The sequence below is a fragment of the Acipenser ruthenus genome, unplaced genomic scaffold (assembly GCF_902713425.1).
Source record: "Acipenser ruthenus unplaced genomic scaffold, fAciRut3.2 maternal haplotype, whole genome shotgun sequence".
In the NCBI taxonomy this organism is placed as follows: Eukaryota; Metazoa; Chordata; class Actinopteri; order Acipenseriformes; family Acipenseridae; genus Acipenser; species Acipenser ruthenus.
This window is the reverse complement of record NW_026707455.1, coordinates 1-15,000: the sequence shown is the minus strand read 5'-3', so window position 1 is coordinate 15,000 and position 15,000 is coordinate 1. Positions and strand designations below refer to the sequence as shown.

General features: G+C 45.5%; 1 protein-coding gene across 2 annotated transcripts in view; it reads left to right on the top strand.

Moving 5' to 3' along the window:
* LOC117965049 (CDC42 small effector protein 1-A-like) overlaps positions 1-9,154 on the top strand; it is a 12,956-nt gene extending 3,802 nt beyond the window's left edge. Inside the window, exons 1-5 of one of the 2 annotated variants that reach the window (XM_059018843.1) lie at positions 1,634-1,773; positions 2,809-3,087; positions 5,138-5,242; positions 7,653-7,735; positions 8,262-9,154. In XM_059018843.1, the coding sequence (XP_058874826.1) occupies positions 3,034-3,087; positions 5,138-5,242; positions 7,653-7,721 (228 nt within the window). In that variant the 5' untranslated portion in view covers positions 1,634-1,773; positions 2,809-3,033 and the 3' untranslated portion in view covers positions 7,722-7,735; positions 8,262-9,154. Of the gene's footprint in view, positions 1-1,633; positions 1,774-2,808; positions 3,088-5,137; positions 5,243-7,652; positions 7,736-8,261 lie in introns of those variants that run through there. The other variant, XM_059018842.1, reaches the window with a different exon arrangement.
* The last annotated feature ends 5,846 nt before the right edge of the window (positions 9,155-15,000 follow it).

The following is a 15,000-nucleotide window of genomic DNA, read 5'->3' as shown; positions in this document are numbered from 1 at the left end:
ATTCAAAACCCTGGGGGGGTTGGGGGGGTAAACTTTACAGACGCAGCTTTTTAAAAACGGACGGTGGAAATCGGTTGGAGCTTATGAAGAGCTTATTGTGAACTGCGTTAAAGAAACTCCTATTTTTTTTTCTTTCCCCACATGAGACACTGATTCATACTGTAACTCCCAGACCGTTTGTGTCTGACACACATTTGTCTCTTGCAATCGTAGACAAGGCACCCTTTGGTTTATTAGTGGCCACAGCTGACAACATGGCATTTCCGTTCCGGTTCTATTTCTGATTGAGCTGTCAGACAACTTAAATGCCTGTTTCCTGGATGCTAGTTTTAGCATTTTTAGCAATATTTTTGTATTGAGGATTTCTCCTCCCTTTCTCTTTCTCTGCTCCACCAGCACAGAGCAGAGGGAGGCTGTTCAGAGAGTATAAGAGCCTCCCTTTCTCTTTCTCTGCTCCACCAGCACAGAGCAGAGGGAGGCTGTTCAGAGAGTATAAGAGCCTCCCTTTCTCTTTCTCTGCTCCACCAGCACAGAGCAGAGGGAGGCTGTTCAGAGAGTATAAGAGCCTCCCTTTCTCTTTCTCTGCTCCGCCAGCACAGAGCAGAGGGAGGCTGTTCAGAGAGTATAAGAGCCTCCCTTTCTCTTTCTCTGCTGCACAGAGAAGAGGGAGGCTGTTCAGAGAGTATAAGAGCCTCCCTTTCTCTTTCTCTGCTGCACAGAGCAGAGGGAGGCTGTTCAGAGAGTATAAGAGCCTCCCTTTCTCTTTCTCTGCTCCGCCAGCACAGAGCAGAGGGAGGCTGTTCAGAGAGTATAAGAGCCTCCCTTTCTCTCTCTCTGCTCCACCAGCACAGAGCAGAGGGAGGCTGTTCAGAGAGTATAAGAGCCTCCCTTTCTCTTTCTCTGCTCCACCAGCACAGAGCAGAGGGAGGCTGTTCAGAGAGTATAAGAGCCTCCCTTTCTCTTTCTCTGCTCCACCAGCACAGAGCAGAGGGAGGCTGTTCAGAGAGTATAAGAGCCTCCCTTTCTCTTTCTCTGCTCCACCAGCACAGAGCAGAGGGAGGCTGTTCAGAGAGTATAAGAGCCTCCCTTTCTCTTTCTCTGCTCCACCAGCCCAGAGCAGAGGGAGGCTGTTCAGAGAGTATAAGAGCCTCCCTTTCTCTTTCTCTGCTCCACCAGCCCAGAGCAGAGGGAGGCTGTTCAGAGAGTATAAGAGCCTCCCTTTCTCTTTCTCTGCTCCACCAGCACAGAGCGGAGGGAGGCTGCAAGAGCCGGTAGCTTAAACGATAACAGCATAAAATGTGCTCTGTGCTTATAATGCAACCCGGGACTGAGCTCTTTGTAGTGCAAAAATAAATAAATAAATCACACTGGCAATACAAGCAGCCTCTCGTGTTAGGCGTGTGCAGATTCGTTATTGTAAGCTGTGGAGACTGACTGCTAATGCAGAGCTGGGAGAGATATGCTACCGGGGATAGGAGGACCCATCCCTGCCTGTTCCTGGAACAGCATCACAGACACAGCCTCAGCCACTCCACATGCACAGACATGCTGGCAGCTACACCCAGGCTGACAGCGTCTGGCACTTGCACAAGGACTCTGATAATCCCTGGCATTCTCTCAAAGCGTGCAGCGTGAAACACTGCATTTTACTGCAAGCAGCGCTCGCCGCAAAGCGCTTTGCAAAGATGCAACCGTTAATACATGTTACCAAAAAAAAATAAAATAAATAAAAGCAACAAGAAGCAGGAGAAACAGTGAAACAAACACGACAGGGTAAGAAAACGTTTAGAAAGGCTAGATTATTAAAAAAAGTGCGTTTTGAATCGAGTTTTGAAGGCTGCGACAGTGGGAGTTTTCCATTGCAGGGCTAGGCGGGTCATTCCATAATTCAGGGGCTTTATCGGTGAGTGCTCGTGCGTTTATTTCTGAATTTTGGGAATAGTAAGTAACCTGTGACTGGAGGTGAGCGTCTAGGAACATATTGGGGTTAAAAGGTTGTTTGAGTAAGATGGGGCCTTTTAAAGCGATTGTCAAGATATTATCGGCAGCTGCTTCGGATCGTTTTATTGTCGACAGTCGTATTAAAATCAGCTGCAATCGTGGTTCTGACAGACAGTTGAAGCTAAAAAGCGTCGGCCCAAATGTTCTTCTGTCTTAGCTTTAGACAACTTATTCATCCATGAAGACACAGTGCAGGACCCATGCAGTTCTGGGTGGTTTGTAAAAGCTGCTGTGTGTCTGTGTGTGTGTGTGTGTGTGTGTGTGTGTGTGTGTGTGTCTGTATCTGTGAGGGGGTGTGTCTGTGTGTGTGTGGGGGGGAGTCTGTGTGTCTGTGTGTGTCTGTGTGTGTGTGTGTGTGTGTGTGTGTGTGTCTGTATCTGTGAGGGGGTGTGTCTGTGTGTGTGTGGGGGGGGTGTCTGTGTGTCTGTGTGTGTCTGTCAGTGTGCGTGTGTGTCTGTGTGTGTGTCTGTCAGTGTGTGTCTGTGTGTGTGTCTGTCAGTGTGTGTCTGCGTGTGTCTGTCAGTGTGTGTGTGTCTGTGTGTGTGTGTGTGTGTCTGTCAGTGTGTGTGTGTGTGTGTGTGTGCAAGTGCGAGTGTGTGTGTGTCTGCGTGTGCGAGTTCGAGTGTGCGTGTGTGTGTGTGTGTGTGTGTCTGTCAGTGTGTGTGTGCGGGTGTGTGTGTGTGTGTGTGTGTGTGTGTGTGTGTATGTGTGTGTGTGTGTGTTTAGAGGGATAGAGGGGTGCAGTGTAAGGCTCTTTGGCTTCTGTCCACAAACGCAATCAGTAACTGTCTGTCTTTGCCTCAACAGGTTTGACTAGAGGGAACAAAACTCACAGATACAGAGAGAGAGAGAGAGAGAGAGAGAGAGAGAGGAGGGTAACGGAGAGAAAGAAACAAACAGACAAGGGAGGGGCCGGGCACCCAGGACACCTGGATGGAGTAGCTGGAAAGAAGAACTTTAAAATAAACACCTGCCCCCGGGGGCTGCACGTCAAGCAGGGATTTCAGAGGGGGAGCGGAGCGGGCCGCAGGCATGAGCGATTTCTGGCACAAAATCGGTTGCTGTGTGGCAGAGAAACCCCAGCCGGTAAGTTTATTTTCTGTGCCCATTTACGTTCTGGGGAGTCACATAGTCAGGGGAGCGCAGGGGTCCCCGAGGGTCTCCCCTGGTAAAGGCACGGCCGCGTGGTGTGCAGGGGGGAGTCACACAGTCAGGAGAGCGCAGGGGTCCCCGAGGGTCTCCCCTGGTAAAGGCACGGCCGCGTGGTGTGCAGGGGGAAGTCACACAGTCAGGGGAGCGCAGGGGTCCCCGAGGGTCTCCCCTGGTAAAGGCACGGCCGCGTGGTGTGCAGGGGGGAGTCACACAGTCAGGGGAGCGCAGGGGTCCCCGAGGGTCTGGTAAAGGCACGGCCGCATGGGGTGCAGGGGGGAGTCACACAGTCAGGGGAGCGCAGGGGTCCCCAAGGGTCTCCCTTGGTAAAGGCACGGCCGCGTGGTGTGCAGGGGGGGGAGTCACACAGTCAGGGGAGCGCAGGGGTCCCCGAGGGTCTGGTAAAGGCACGGCCGCGTGGTGTACAGGGGGGAGTCACACAGTCAGGGGAGCGCAGGGGTCCCCGAGGGTCTGGTAAAGGCACGACTTACTGTAATTATTATTCTTGGCTTCTGTACACACATTTTCTCAGCAGTAGAAGGTTAGGGGAATAGCAAGCCAGCTTGTGTCATTGCAGGGCGGTGTTGTGAAGGTGACTCTGCACATATCTGACCGCACAGCAGAGCTGTGTGTCTCAACAGCATTTCCTCTGCTTCTCAGCTCCACACGCTGCCATAGGGAGAGTGATTGAGTTTCACACGCCTCGTCTGCAGCTCTGGACATAAGTTTTGCATCCCCCTATAGAATGAACTAATGAAGTCGAATGAAACCTGCTGAATAATGCTGTGTTAACATATTGAATTACACACCACTGCTTTATAGTTTTCCACATACTTCATGAAAGAAAAACTGGCACATTAAAAAATGACTACTGTGCTACTATCATGGCTTCCTTCCGGTAGACTTTTTTAAAAATGATTTTGTAGTCTCTCTTTGATTATGTGATAAATAAATAAATAAGATTTTTTTTTTTTTTTTTTTTTAATGATGTCTCAATCCTAAAATTCCAGGCGATGCAACACTTTTGGCTAGCTGTAGATCGCTCAGTGCACTGAAAAGACCCCCTTCCTGATTGGCTGGTGCTCATGCCTCCTTCCTGTAGCTCTTCTGATTGGATGACGCAGTGTTTTTCCCAATCTTCTGAACTTTGACCTCTTTTGCAATTTTTGTTTTTTAGTTGTTTTTTTTTTAAACGCCACCCTTTTCCTGAACAGAAAACACATTAACGTTGTGTAAACTTTTTTTTTTCGTTCTTCCTCTGGTCTCTTTATGAGTAAAGTTTAAACAACAATAAACCGGACTCTGAGAGAGAGGAAGCTAGCGTGGAGCCCAGCTGGGTTATTTATAGTCCTGTTTGTTCTGGTCTGTTCTTGTGATTCCCAAATTAATCCAGCAAACATTCCCGGACTGGAGGGAGCCCCCTTTCTCTTAGGGGGGGGTGAGGGAGGGAGAGAGGGAGGGAGCAGTTCAGTCTCCATGCCTCAAGCCTGCCCTGGACTGGAGGGAGCACCCTTTCTCTTTGGGGGGGTGAGGGAGGAAGGGAGGGAGGGAGCAGTTCAGTCTCTGTGCCTCAAGCCTGCCCTGGACTGGAGGGAGCACCCTTTCTCTTTGGGGGGGTGAGGGAGGGAGGGAGGGAGGGAGCAGTTCAGTCTCCGTGCCTCAAGCCTGCCCTGGACTAGAGGAAGCATGCTTTCTCTTAGGGGGGGTGAGGGAGGGAGCAGTTCAGTCTCTGTGCCTCAAGCCTGCCCTGGACTGGAGGGAGAACCCTTTCTCTTAGGGGGGGGTGAGGGAGGGAGGGAGGGAGGGTGCAGTTCAGTCTCCGTGCCTCAAGCCTGCCCTGGACTGGAGGGAGCCCCCTTTCTCTTAGGGGTGTGAGGGAGGGAGGGAGGGAGCAGTTCAGTTCCTGTTAACACAGACCCTGCATATTTTTACAGACATAAACAAGATCAATTGAATAAGACGCATTTCTGTAATTGTGTTGCTTTAGAAAAAGAAGAGGCGGCGCATTGACCGGAGCATGATCGGGGAGCCCATGAATTTCATCCATTTGACTCACCTTGGGTCAGGAGACATGAGCAGCGACGGTCCAATGGTAAGAACACAAGAGCGACAAAGAGGCCGTTCAGCCCATCAAGGCTCGTCCCTTGTCAGCACCGTTCACCCCTCCTGGAGGATTTAAAAAGCACAGAATCTACTCTTTTTTTTTTTTAAAAAGCATTCCCAGTGTTTCAAATCACCTGGTGGGGCTATTCCATGCATTTATAATCTCTCTCTCTCTCTCTCTCTCTCTCTCTCTGTCTCTCTCTCTCTCTCTCTCTCTCTCTCTCTCTCTCTCACGCTATTCCAGGAGGGGTCTAACGAGGGCTTGGCATAATCTTAGCATAACCACACAGACTCCCTTTTCATAGCTCGGGTTATGAAGTGTGTCACGCTTATGTTTTCATTTCTGTCTAGACCAGGGGTTTCCCAAACTGAGGGTCCGAGGCCCCCTGGGGGTCCGTCTCACATACAGCGTGACGCACTTCCAGAACCCAAGCTATGAAAAAGGAGTCTGTGTGGTTAGACTAAAATTATACAACGCTCCCCAAACCAGGGGATCAGTCAGTTAGGTGATTGATTTACACAAATGCTGCTGCTAGGAGTTTGGGGTTATTTCAAAAATTATTATTATTATTATTATTATTGTTATTATTAATTACTCATTTAGCAGACGCTTTTATCCAAAGCGACTAGGAGGGTGAACTCTGCATCATCAACAACTGCTGCTGCTGCTGCTGCAGAGTCACTTCCAATAGGAGCTCGTTTGTTTGACGTCTCATCCGAAGGACGGAGCACAAGGAGGTGAAGTGACTTGCCCTTTAAATTACACACAGTCAAACATATATATGTAATAAAATAAGGCTGTCCCCTTTTTAAAATTCATCTTCTGATTTGAATGCCCTGGTGAAAGCACTGCCCTCCGCGAATCTCTTGCTTCAGCCCCTGAAAGAACTTCCAGTGCATGGGGAGCCCGCTGAACGTTGTTCCCGGGCGGAGGACTGGAAAGGTGGGGTCTGGTGTGCCTGAAATCGCCCCGAGGGAGGTGGCGCTGAGCTGGCTCTCTCTGGGAACGATGAGCTCACCGCTGCGCCTCAGAGCCAAACGGGAGGCTTGTCTCGGCTTGTGTGCCGGAGAAACAAATCCAGCGAAACACCGTCGTGTCCTCTCTGAAAGGGCTTTGACAGCTCTCTCCTCGGTTTAATATACGAGTCCGGGCACCCAATGATTTCACTTCCTGTGCATTCACAGGAAGTTGGCAGGCCTTGTCCTTGCTACCATGGCAACCATATATCATAACAAGGATCACACTGCTAGCTCCTCCTCTCAGAGCCTGCCCTGGACTGGAGGGAGCACCCTTTCTCTTAGGGGTGGTGAGGAAGGGAGCAGTTCAGTCTCCGTGCCTCAAGCCTGCCCTGGACTGGAGGGAGCACCCTTTCTCTTAGGGGGGGTGAGGGAGGGAGGGAGGGAGCAGTTCAGTCTCCGTGCCTCAAGCCTGCCCTGGACTGGAGGGAGCACCCTTTCTCTTAGGGGGGTGAGGGAGGGAGGGAGGGAGGGAGGGAGCAGTTCAGTCTCTGTGCCTCAAGCCTGCCCTGGACTGGAGGGAGCCCCCTTTCTCTTAGGGGGGTGAGGGAGGGAGGGAGGGAGCAGTTCAGTCTCCGTGCCTCAAGCCTGCCCTGGACTGGAGGGAGCACCCTTTCTCTTAGGGGGGGAGGGAGCAGTTCTGTGATCTAGTTAAAGGTTTTTAAAAATATATATATGTTGTTACCATATACAAAATAACAGAAGTTAGTCAGTGTTGTAACGTGCTACAGTGGGCAGGGCTGGGTTGCGCTCCGATAATTCTGTAAACATGTTTTTTAAAAAATAAAATAATAAAAAGTAGATCTGAAAGTAGACGCGGTTTGAAAAGCACAGCATTAAAACAGTTGTTCCCTTTCTGTATATTGCGGCTGCTGTTCTGCAAAGGGACCGCATTGCAGCCCAGTCACAAGCACAGCCACAGGGATGGAGGGGCAGTCACAGATGAGTGCGGTCAGGCGCTCTGCTCAAACAGGCGCAGCCAGCCTTAACTGTGGCTGTATTTTCTTCACTGTGAAGAAAAGACTCACGGTTTAAACATAATATGTATTAAAGCAGGGAAAACAAAAAAAAACACCTGAACTGACCCCCTTCTTATCATTAGCTTATTAATATCATTGCTTCTGGTGTCGGTCAAACAGTACAGCTACTCAAAAATCTCCTTTTTGGGGTTACTGTTTAACTCTGTGAAATGGAAGATTGCGACCACAATGAGAGCCTTTCTGAATCGCTGCTATCATAGACAGCGACCAGGGCAGCCCTCCATCATGGGTCCCATTGCACACTGGTGAGAGAACTACGACAGGAGAGGGACAGATTCTCCTTGCATGAGTCCGGTCCGGTCCGGCTGAAACGTTGTTACAATCCTGTTCATTTTCTTGCAGCCGGGTTCAGTACAGCAACAAATGAGGTCCAAAGGTGAGAGTGCCATGGGACGAAACAGCCTTCTATAGCTGTCCTCTCCAGTGTAAGTGACTCGTCCCTTCATTGATCTAGAAGCCTTTATTCCAGGATAACTGCTGAATCCAAAAGCTCAAAATGACTAGCCGCCACTTTTAAAAATACAAATGTATATATGTATATATGTATAAATACACCAGAATTAGAACATCCCGTTGCTTCTGTATTTGATGTGCGTCTGAAATCAAACCACTGGGACTGAAAATCTGGGAACATTATCCAAATAGGCAAATTAGCGATTGTCTAGTTTAATTGATGACTTAATAGGCAATTCATTTCAAACAGTAAAGAGAAAAGGAGCACAGAGCCACACACGGTAAAACGCAGGAGACTTTTTAGAAGTGGTTTAAGACGCCTGATTAAAGCACAGAGCGGTCTGACGTTTTCACACACGAGTGTGTTTCTATATCACTTGTACAGAAGACTAGTACCTTGTGACCCTCTGATAATGGAGTCCAATCTATATAGTCTAATGCATTTCTACACCAGATGAATTCGAATGACTGTTTCACTGTTTTTTTTGTTTTGTTTAGAGACCACACCGCTTTTGGGGATCCACTTGAAAAACACCAACAAACGGGATCAAATCCACAGAGAAAGCACTTAACAAACCGTTGGAGAAGTCCTCATAAGTTAACAAACTGCCACGTTTTCAAAAGGACGTTGTTCACTTTCGCCCTGAAAAAAAAAAACCACAGTGTTTGACGAGAATTGCAAGCGAGTCTCCGTTTCTCTGTTTGTTGTATGATGTTATCAAACTCCTAGGACCTCTCAGTATGTCTATACACTGGTATTGTTATATATTGAATTGTATCACAAGGAACTGGGCTGTTTTTTGGGGGGTGTCTAAATACAAGCAATTTCAAAGATATGTATATATATATAGATGCAAAAACATAGCAACGACAAATGATTTCCAGCAAGACTAGGGCTGGGGATTGCATTGCCCGTGTTTCCTCACTCAGACCCCTTCCTTACTATACCCCCTGGTATCTCTGAATAGATAATCGCCTCCTTTAGCAACAGGCTGAGGGTTTTAACAAGGGAGACAAGTAGAACGCTCCCCCGAAATGATCTCCTTTTATCTAGGGAAGCAGTACAGCTGGGGATGGGGAGTTTGTTGCTGGATAACTTCACTCAGACTCCTTGCTCGCTAAATATCTTGCTATCCCTGCAGAGATCACCGTCTCCTGTATTTAGTAAGGGAGGGGTCTGAGTGAGGAAAGGTGGGCAACACAGTCCTCACCCCTCGTCCTGCTGGAAATCATTTAGGATGTATGTGTGTTTATATATTTTAAAAAGAAAAGCAAGGGTATTTAACTAAAGTAAAGGTTGGAAAATATAGGTGACCTAGAAATCAAAAGTGTAGCAAAAGCATTCCAAAATATTGTTGCTTTTTTTTTAAAATCAATTTTCTTACCTCTTACACTGGGCCTAGCTTCCTCTTTTCTGTTGATTGGTCGGTACGCAAGGCAGTCGGACGTCACCATTTCCTGCGCTGTAGGTGGCGTGGTCTGGGTGCGGCTGTACCCGCGGAGTGAAGTTGACCTACAGCACAGGAAGTGGTACCACGAAGCCAGGGGCGGGGGTCAATTCCTGTTTTTCAATTCCAATTTCATTTTAAAATCAATTCCTGTATCCCTTTTAATCAATTCCGACACGTCACCGCTGATCAGAATTGCAGTGGAGCAGCGTTCTGTTAAAATGAGCTTCTCATTTAAGCGTGTCCACGTGGCTTCGTCTGAAGCCGCTGTTTGCGAGTCAATGAAACTGGCTGCAGATCATAAGCTATACTTGGGTAGGTTTACCGGTAGCAACAGAATTGATTTTAAAAAGTCATTAGATTTGGAATTGAAAACCAGGCAGGGCCCCCAGTCTAGAGACTCATCTTTAAACAGAAGTTACAGCATTGAAGTGTTTGACAAAAGGACCAGTCGTGCTTGGCTTTGGGTCACAGGTAAGGAAGTGTCTTTCAGAGAGTTACCACTCCATTAACTTCAAGTGGCTGCCACTGGCTTGAGATTCGCCAGAGTCATGCGAAATGTTTGCTAATTGCAGTTGTTATTTTTTTATTTTCTAGTTTCTCTCATGTAAAAATGTTTTGTCGCATGCTTTTTTTTTTTTTTTTATTCCACAGCGCGCACAAATAAACAAAACAGACGCTTTTGATAAGGAAGGGAACAGTGTTCTCAGTACGGTCGGTCTAAACCGACAGAGATGTCTTTCAAAAACACTGTTAAAAAATTGCTTCTATTAAGACATTTCAATGCGGTAATGGGGAATTTTTTTTAAAAAATAACGAAAACTGTAAAAGTACGATGATGCCAAAAAAAAAAATGACCGGTTAACCAGCCGAGAGATCCAAAAAAAAAAAAAAAAAAAACATTGTTTTATCTTTATTGTTATTCTTATTATTTGTATTATAATTACTGTATTGCAATACAATACACGTTCATGGATTTGAGCTCCAGTGACCCTGCAGAGATTAATATTGACTCTTTCTTTGCACGACAGCGTCGTGTCTGATTGACTTTAAGCTGGAATAGGAGGCTGTGTGGTGCACTAAGGAGGCTGTGTGGTCCAGTGGTTAAAGAAAAGGGCTTCTAACCAGGAGGTCCCCGGTTCAAATCCCACCTCAGCCACTGACTCATTGTGTGACCCTGAACAAGTCACTTCACCTCCTTGTGCTCCGTCTTTCGGGTGAGACGTAGTTGTAAGTGACTCTGCAGCTGATGCATAGTTCACACACCCTAGTCTCTGTAAGTCGCCTTGGATAAAAGCGTCTGCTAAATAAACTAATAATAAATAATAATAGCTCCTGCTCCAATCCAGCATTCCCTATGGATGATATCTCATCGCACTGTTTCTAGGCGTCGCCCATGAAGATCAAACTGGTGGGGAAATCAGAACTAATTCACCGGTCAGAGGCGTGCAATGACAAACGTTTCGACTGGAAGTCTTTCTCAATGTCCAGTCGTTTGTCGCTGAACGCATTTCTAAATTGCTCGTAGTAATTAGTGGGCCCCCCTTAAGGTATAGTACCCAAGTTTAGAGTTAGAAAAATGACCGAATTTTTCTTTGGTATTTCATTTAAAAGAATCTAGACGGCAGCGGTTAATATTTTGCACAAAACACACTCCTAAGTGTTAAGCTGAGTTGAACACAGAGTTCTCAGGATCTTGAAAGCTGGTTCCAGGAGACCCCCGGGAGACCTAGTTTGAGGTTTGCTGTATCAAACCCCCCCCAAGTCTCCCTGCCTGGTGTGCCGCGCAGCGACCTGAAACCTGAAGCTCCAAGCCTCACTGTTGTGGCTTCGTGTTCCCTAACGTGTCTACCAGCCCCCTTCCGCTTTTACATTTCAAAATATCACAGGAAATGAATGACTATTTAAAAAAAAATAAAAAATTAAAATCACAATTACAGTCGTGTAAAATGTTAGATGTTCCCAATTTAAAAGGTAAACGTCGAGGGGAATATTTTAGACTGTAAATATAAAACAAGATTTTAAAAAAACCAAAAACACACACAACAACAACAACAACGCTGAATTGTATCTATCAATGTTATTTTTAAATGAGTCGATAATAAACCCAGGATTTTTTTTTCACAAGTAAATTAATAATAATAATAATAATAATAATAATAATAATAATAATAGTGCATTGCACATTGTATAAATCCGATAAATTAATTTAGAGTCCCACCAATCTTGAATGACATACAGGGCTGTGGTTGGAGGGTGCGGTTTTGAAGACCGTGACAAATCCACAGATACCACGTGACCAGCGAGACCTGTTCAATAGGATCACGTTGAACACAAACGTTTCTGACTGATGTTTCTAACTTTTTTTAATTTTTTTTTTAAAAACTGTTATTCTATGTTTAATTAAACGCAGTTTGATATAGTTTTAGTTTTACAGCAGCAGTAGCGTACTGAGTTTGGATCGAGGGGCTGGGGAGGGGGGGTGGGGGGGTGGGAAATGTTCTTGAAAAAATATTATCTGCAAGTCACAGCAGGTTAATTGCGTTCTGTTATGGAGAGCATTTGTCAGGTTGTGTAAGTCTATATGAACACATGAAGATGGGATTTTTAATAGCAAAACGATTTACTGTATGGTGGGAAACAGCCGAGCTGTGAACACAGGACCGATCTGCCAGAATATAGCTGGCCTGACCTGGGTGTGTGATTACTGTAATTCACTAAAGTGAACCGCATATAACGGATATAATATTCATCACATAGCTCTGCTGAGCTGTTTGTTAGAATGATGACGGGGGGGGGGGGGGGGGGGGGGGGGGGGGGGGGGGCTCTTGCGGTAAAGGAGCGTGTCGCTCTACTTGCACATGCGCACATTGATCAGTGCGATTCCTATTTGTATTTGAACGCCTCTGTTATCTTAAGTTTCAAAGACTTTCTTCTTTTAGGGACCGATATTCTTTTTGATGCTTGCTTGAAACAGAGGCTATTTAGATTGATATTTGGTAGGATCTGTCTGCAAACATATACACAGCCGCGTGCACATTTATCACAACACCCCCCCCCCCCCCCCCCATTGCTTCTGTAGTTTTGATTTGACGTGCGTATGAAATCAAACCACTGGGACTGAAAATTGTCAAAATAGGCAAGTTTCTCTAATTTATGACCCGTGCAATTCATTTAAAACAGTAAAGAGAAAAGGAGCACAGAGCCACACACGGTAAAACGCAGGAGACTTTTTAGAAGTGGTTTAAGACGCCTGATTAAAGCACAAAGCGGTCTGACATTTTCACACACGAGTGTCGTATTGTTTCTATATTGCACGTTGAGTATATGGGAGAAACTACAAAGCGGCGGTGTGTAATTCAAGAAGTTAACGTAAGATTATTCAGCAGCTTTTCACTGCAGACGATGCCAAGTGCCAACCATTGGCACAGCCAAGAACCGGTCTGGTGGCTTTTCAACCAGCCCAGTCACAAACTACAGTCCTGCTAAAATCATGTTGCGTGCGTGCGTGCGTGCGTGCGGGTTGTGACATCACTGTGCCACTGTGGCCGCCTCTACCCCCGTCCAAATCTTCGTTGTTAGTGAGGAGCGACATAAACTTAATTTTCCCTTTGTTTTCTTTCTTTTTATGAACTTTTGGAAGCATTGTTGATCAAAATGTGTAAACACTTTTCAAAATAAATGCTAAAAAAAAAAACCTAGTTATTGTTTTATTTTTGTTTTAGTAATGAGTCATTACAGATCACAGACACCGAAAAACTGTTATCTACGTGTTAACAGTTTATCCTAATGTAAAACGTGGCTCTGTTTATTTTACCAAGGGCTGCTGGTATTGGCAACAAACGAGCGATTGGAACAAACGACCCCCTCCCGGGAGCAGATCGGATCTGTGTGGGGCAGCAGTGTGGAGTAGTGGTTAGGGCTCTGGACTCTTGACCGGAGGGTCGTGGGTTCAATCCCAGGTGGGGGACACTGCTGCTGTACCCTTGAGCAAGGTACTTTACCTAGATTGCTCCAGTAAAAACCCAACTGTATAAATGGGGAATTGTATGTAAAAATAATGTGATATCTTGTAACAATTGCAAGTCGCCCTGGATAAGGGTGTCTGCTAAGAAATAAATAATTATAATAATAATGAGGGCTCGCTTAAAACGATCCGAGATCGGGGGGGGAAAATAGGTGGTCTCGGTTCGTTTGGCCAGTCGACCCACGGTGCGGATGGGTTCTTTTTGTGAAGCAGTCTGGGGAGCGGATGGGTTGTGTTCACACCAGCCCAGGGCTCTCGCAGCGTGTGTGTCTTCATATTCATTTCAACACTGTAGTCTTTATAGTCTTTTATTATTATTATTATTATTATTATTATTATTTCAATTTTTGATGACAAAATCTAGCACTTTTTCAGAACATTCATGAATTCACCTGCACAACAGTGAACACGACAAATACAAAACAGTAAGACTACACAACAAAAACATTTTAAAAAATCAGGAAAACACACAACAAGGATAAATAAAACATTTTCAGAACATAAAACCAAAACGTACACACCCAAATGTAACAACACTGTAATTCAATCACACGATGTCTATGTAGAACCGCATCCATCTGGTAAAGCATCTTCTAAAAATACAGTTGAAACGGAAACGTTATACAATATTCTGCTATTATTATTTTTTTTGGTTTTGTTTTACAGTGACATGGTACAAGTTATGATTTATATAAAAACACACAAAACACATTTACATTATAAAAACTCTTTCTAGTATTAAGACCGGCATCCCAACCTGTGTCACGTGCACAGTGAGTTTAACACTCGCTGCGTTTCTATAACAGTTGTTTGCATAGCGCGTTTTGTTGTTTACAGTTTTTAAAAGCATGTTACACCCCCAGTTATAAAAACCACCCGCAGCTGGGCTGCCTGGACCTGCTTTATCAAACGTTTGTCGCTGATCTTGTGACTGCCTCGTTTTCCACGGCCTGGCGCTACAGCTTCGGGCTGTCCACAGCACGGGCCGGTGTAGTATTATTATTATTATTATTATTATTATTATATATTTTTAAAACTGTCACCCTCGTTTCATTAAAGGGTACATAAGGATCTTTTTATTTTCCCATGTTCCCATGTGTTGCTACAACTGTTTATGTAAGGTGTGTGTATTGTTTTAATTTAATTTAATTAGGAGGCTGTGTGGTCCAGTAGTTAAAGAAAAGGGCTTGTAACCAGGAGGTCCCTGGTTCAAATCCCACCTCAGCCACTGACTCACTGTGTGACCCTGAGCAAGTCACTTAACCTCCTTGTGCTCCGTCTTTCGGGTGAGATGTACAGTAATTGTAAGTGACTCTGCAGCTGATGCATAGTTCACACACCCTAGTCTCTGTAAGTCGCCTTGGATAAAGGCATCTGCTAAATAAACAAATAATATTTATTTATTTATTTATTTTGACATTGACCACTTTTTTAAACTTTTAAATTGCATTCCCTGCCTCAAGATGGCTTCCCATGTACCCGCATGATCCTCTCAGAACTACATTTCCCATCATCCTCCTGCTCACTGGTAATAATTAATTAATTACATTTCCCATCATGGGAAATGTAATTAATTAATTATTACCAGCGAGCAGGAGGATGATGGGAAATGTAGTTCTGAGAGGTCCATGCAGGAAGCCATCTTGAGGTAGGGAATGCAATTAAAGTTTTAAAAAGTGGTCAAAATGTTTTAAAAAAATTAAAACAATACACATACCTTACATAAACAGTTGTAGCAACACATGGGAACATGTAATAAAAT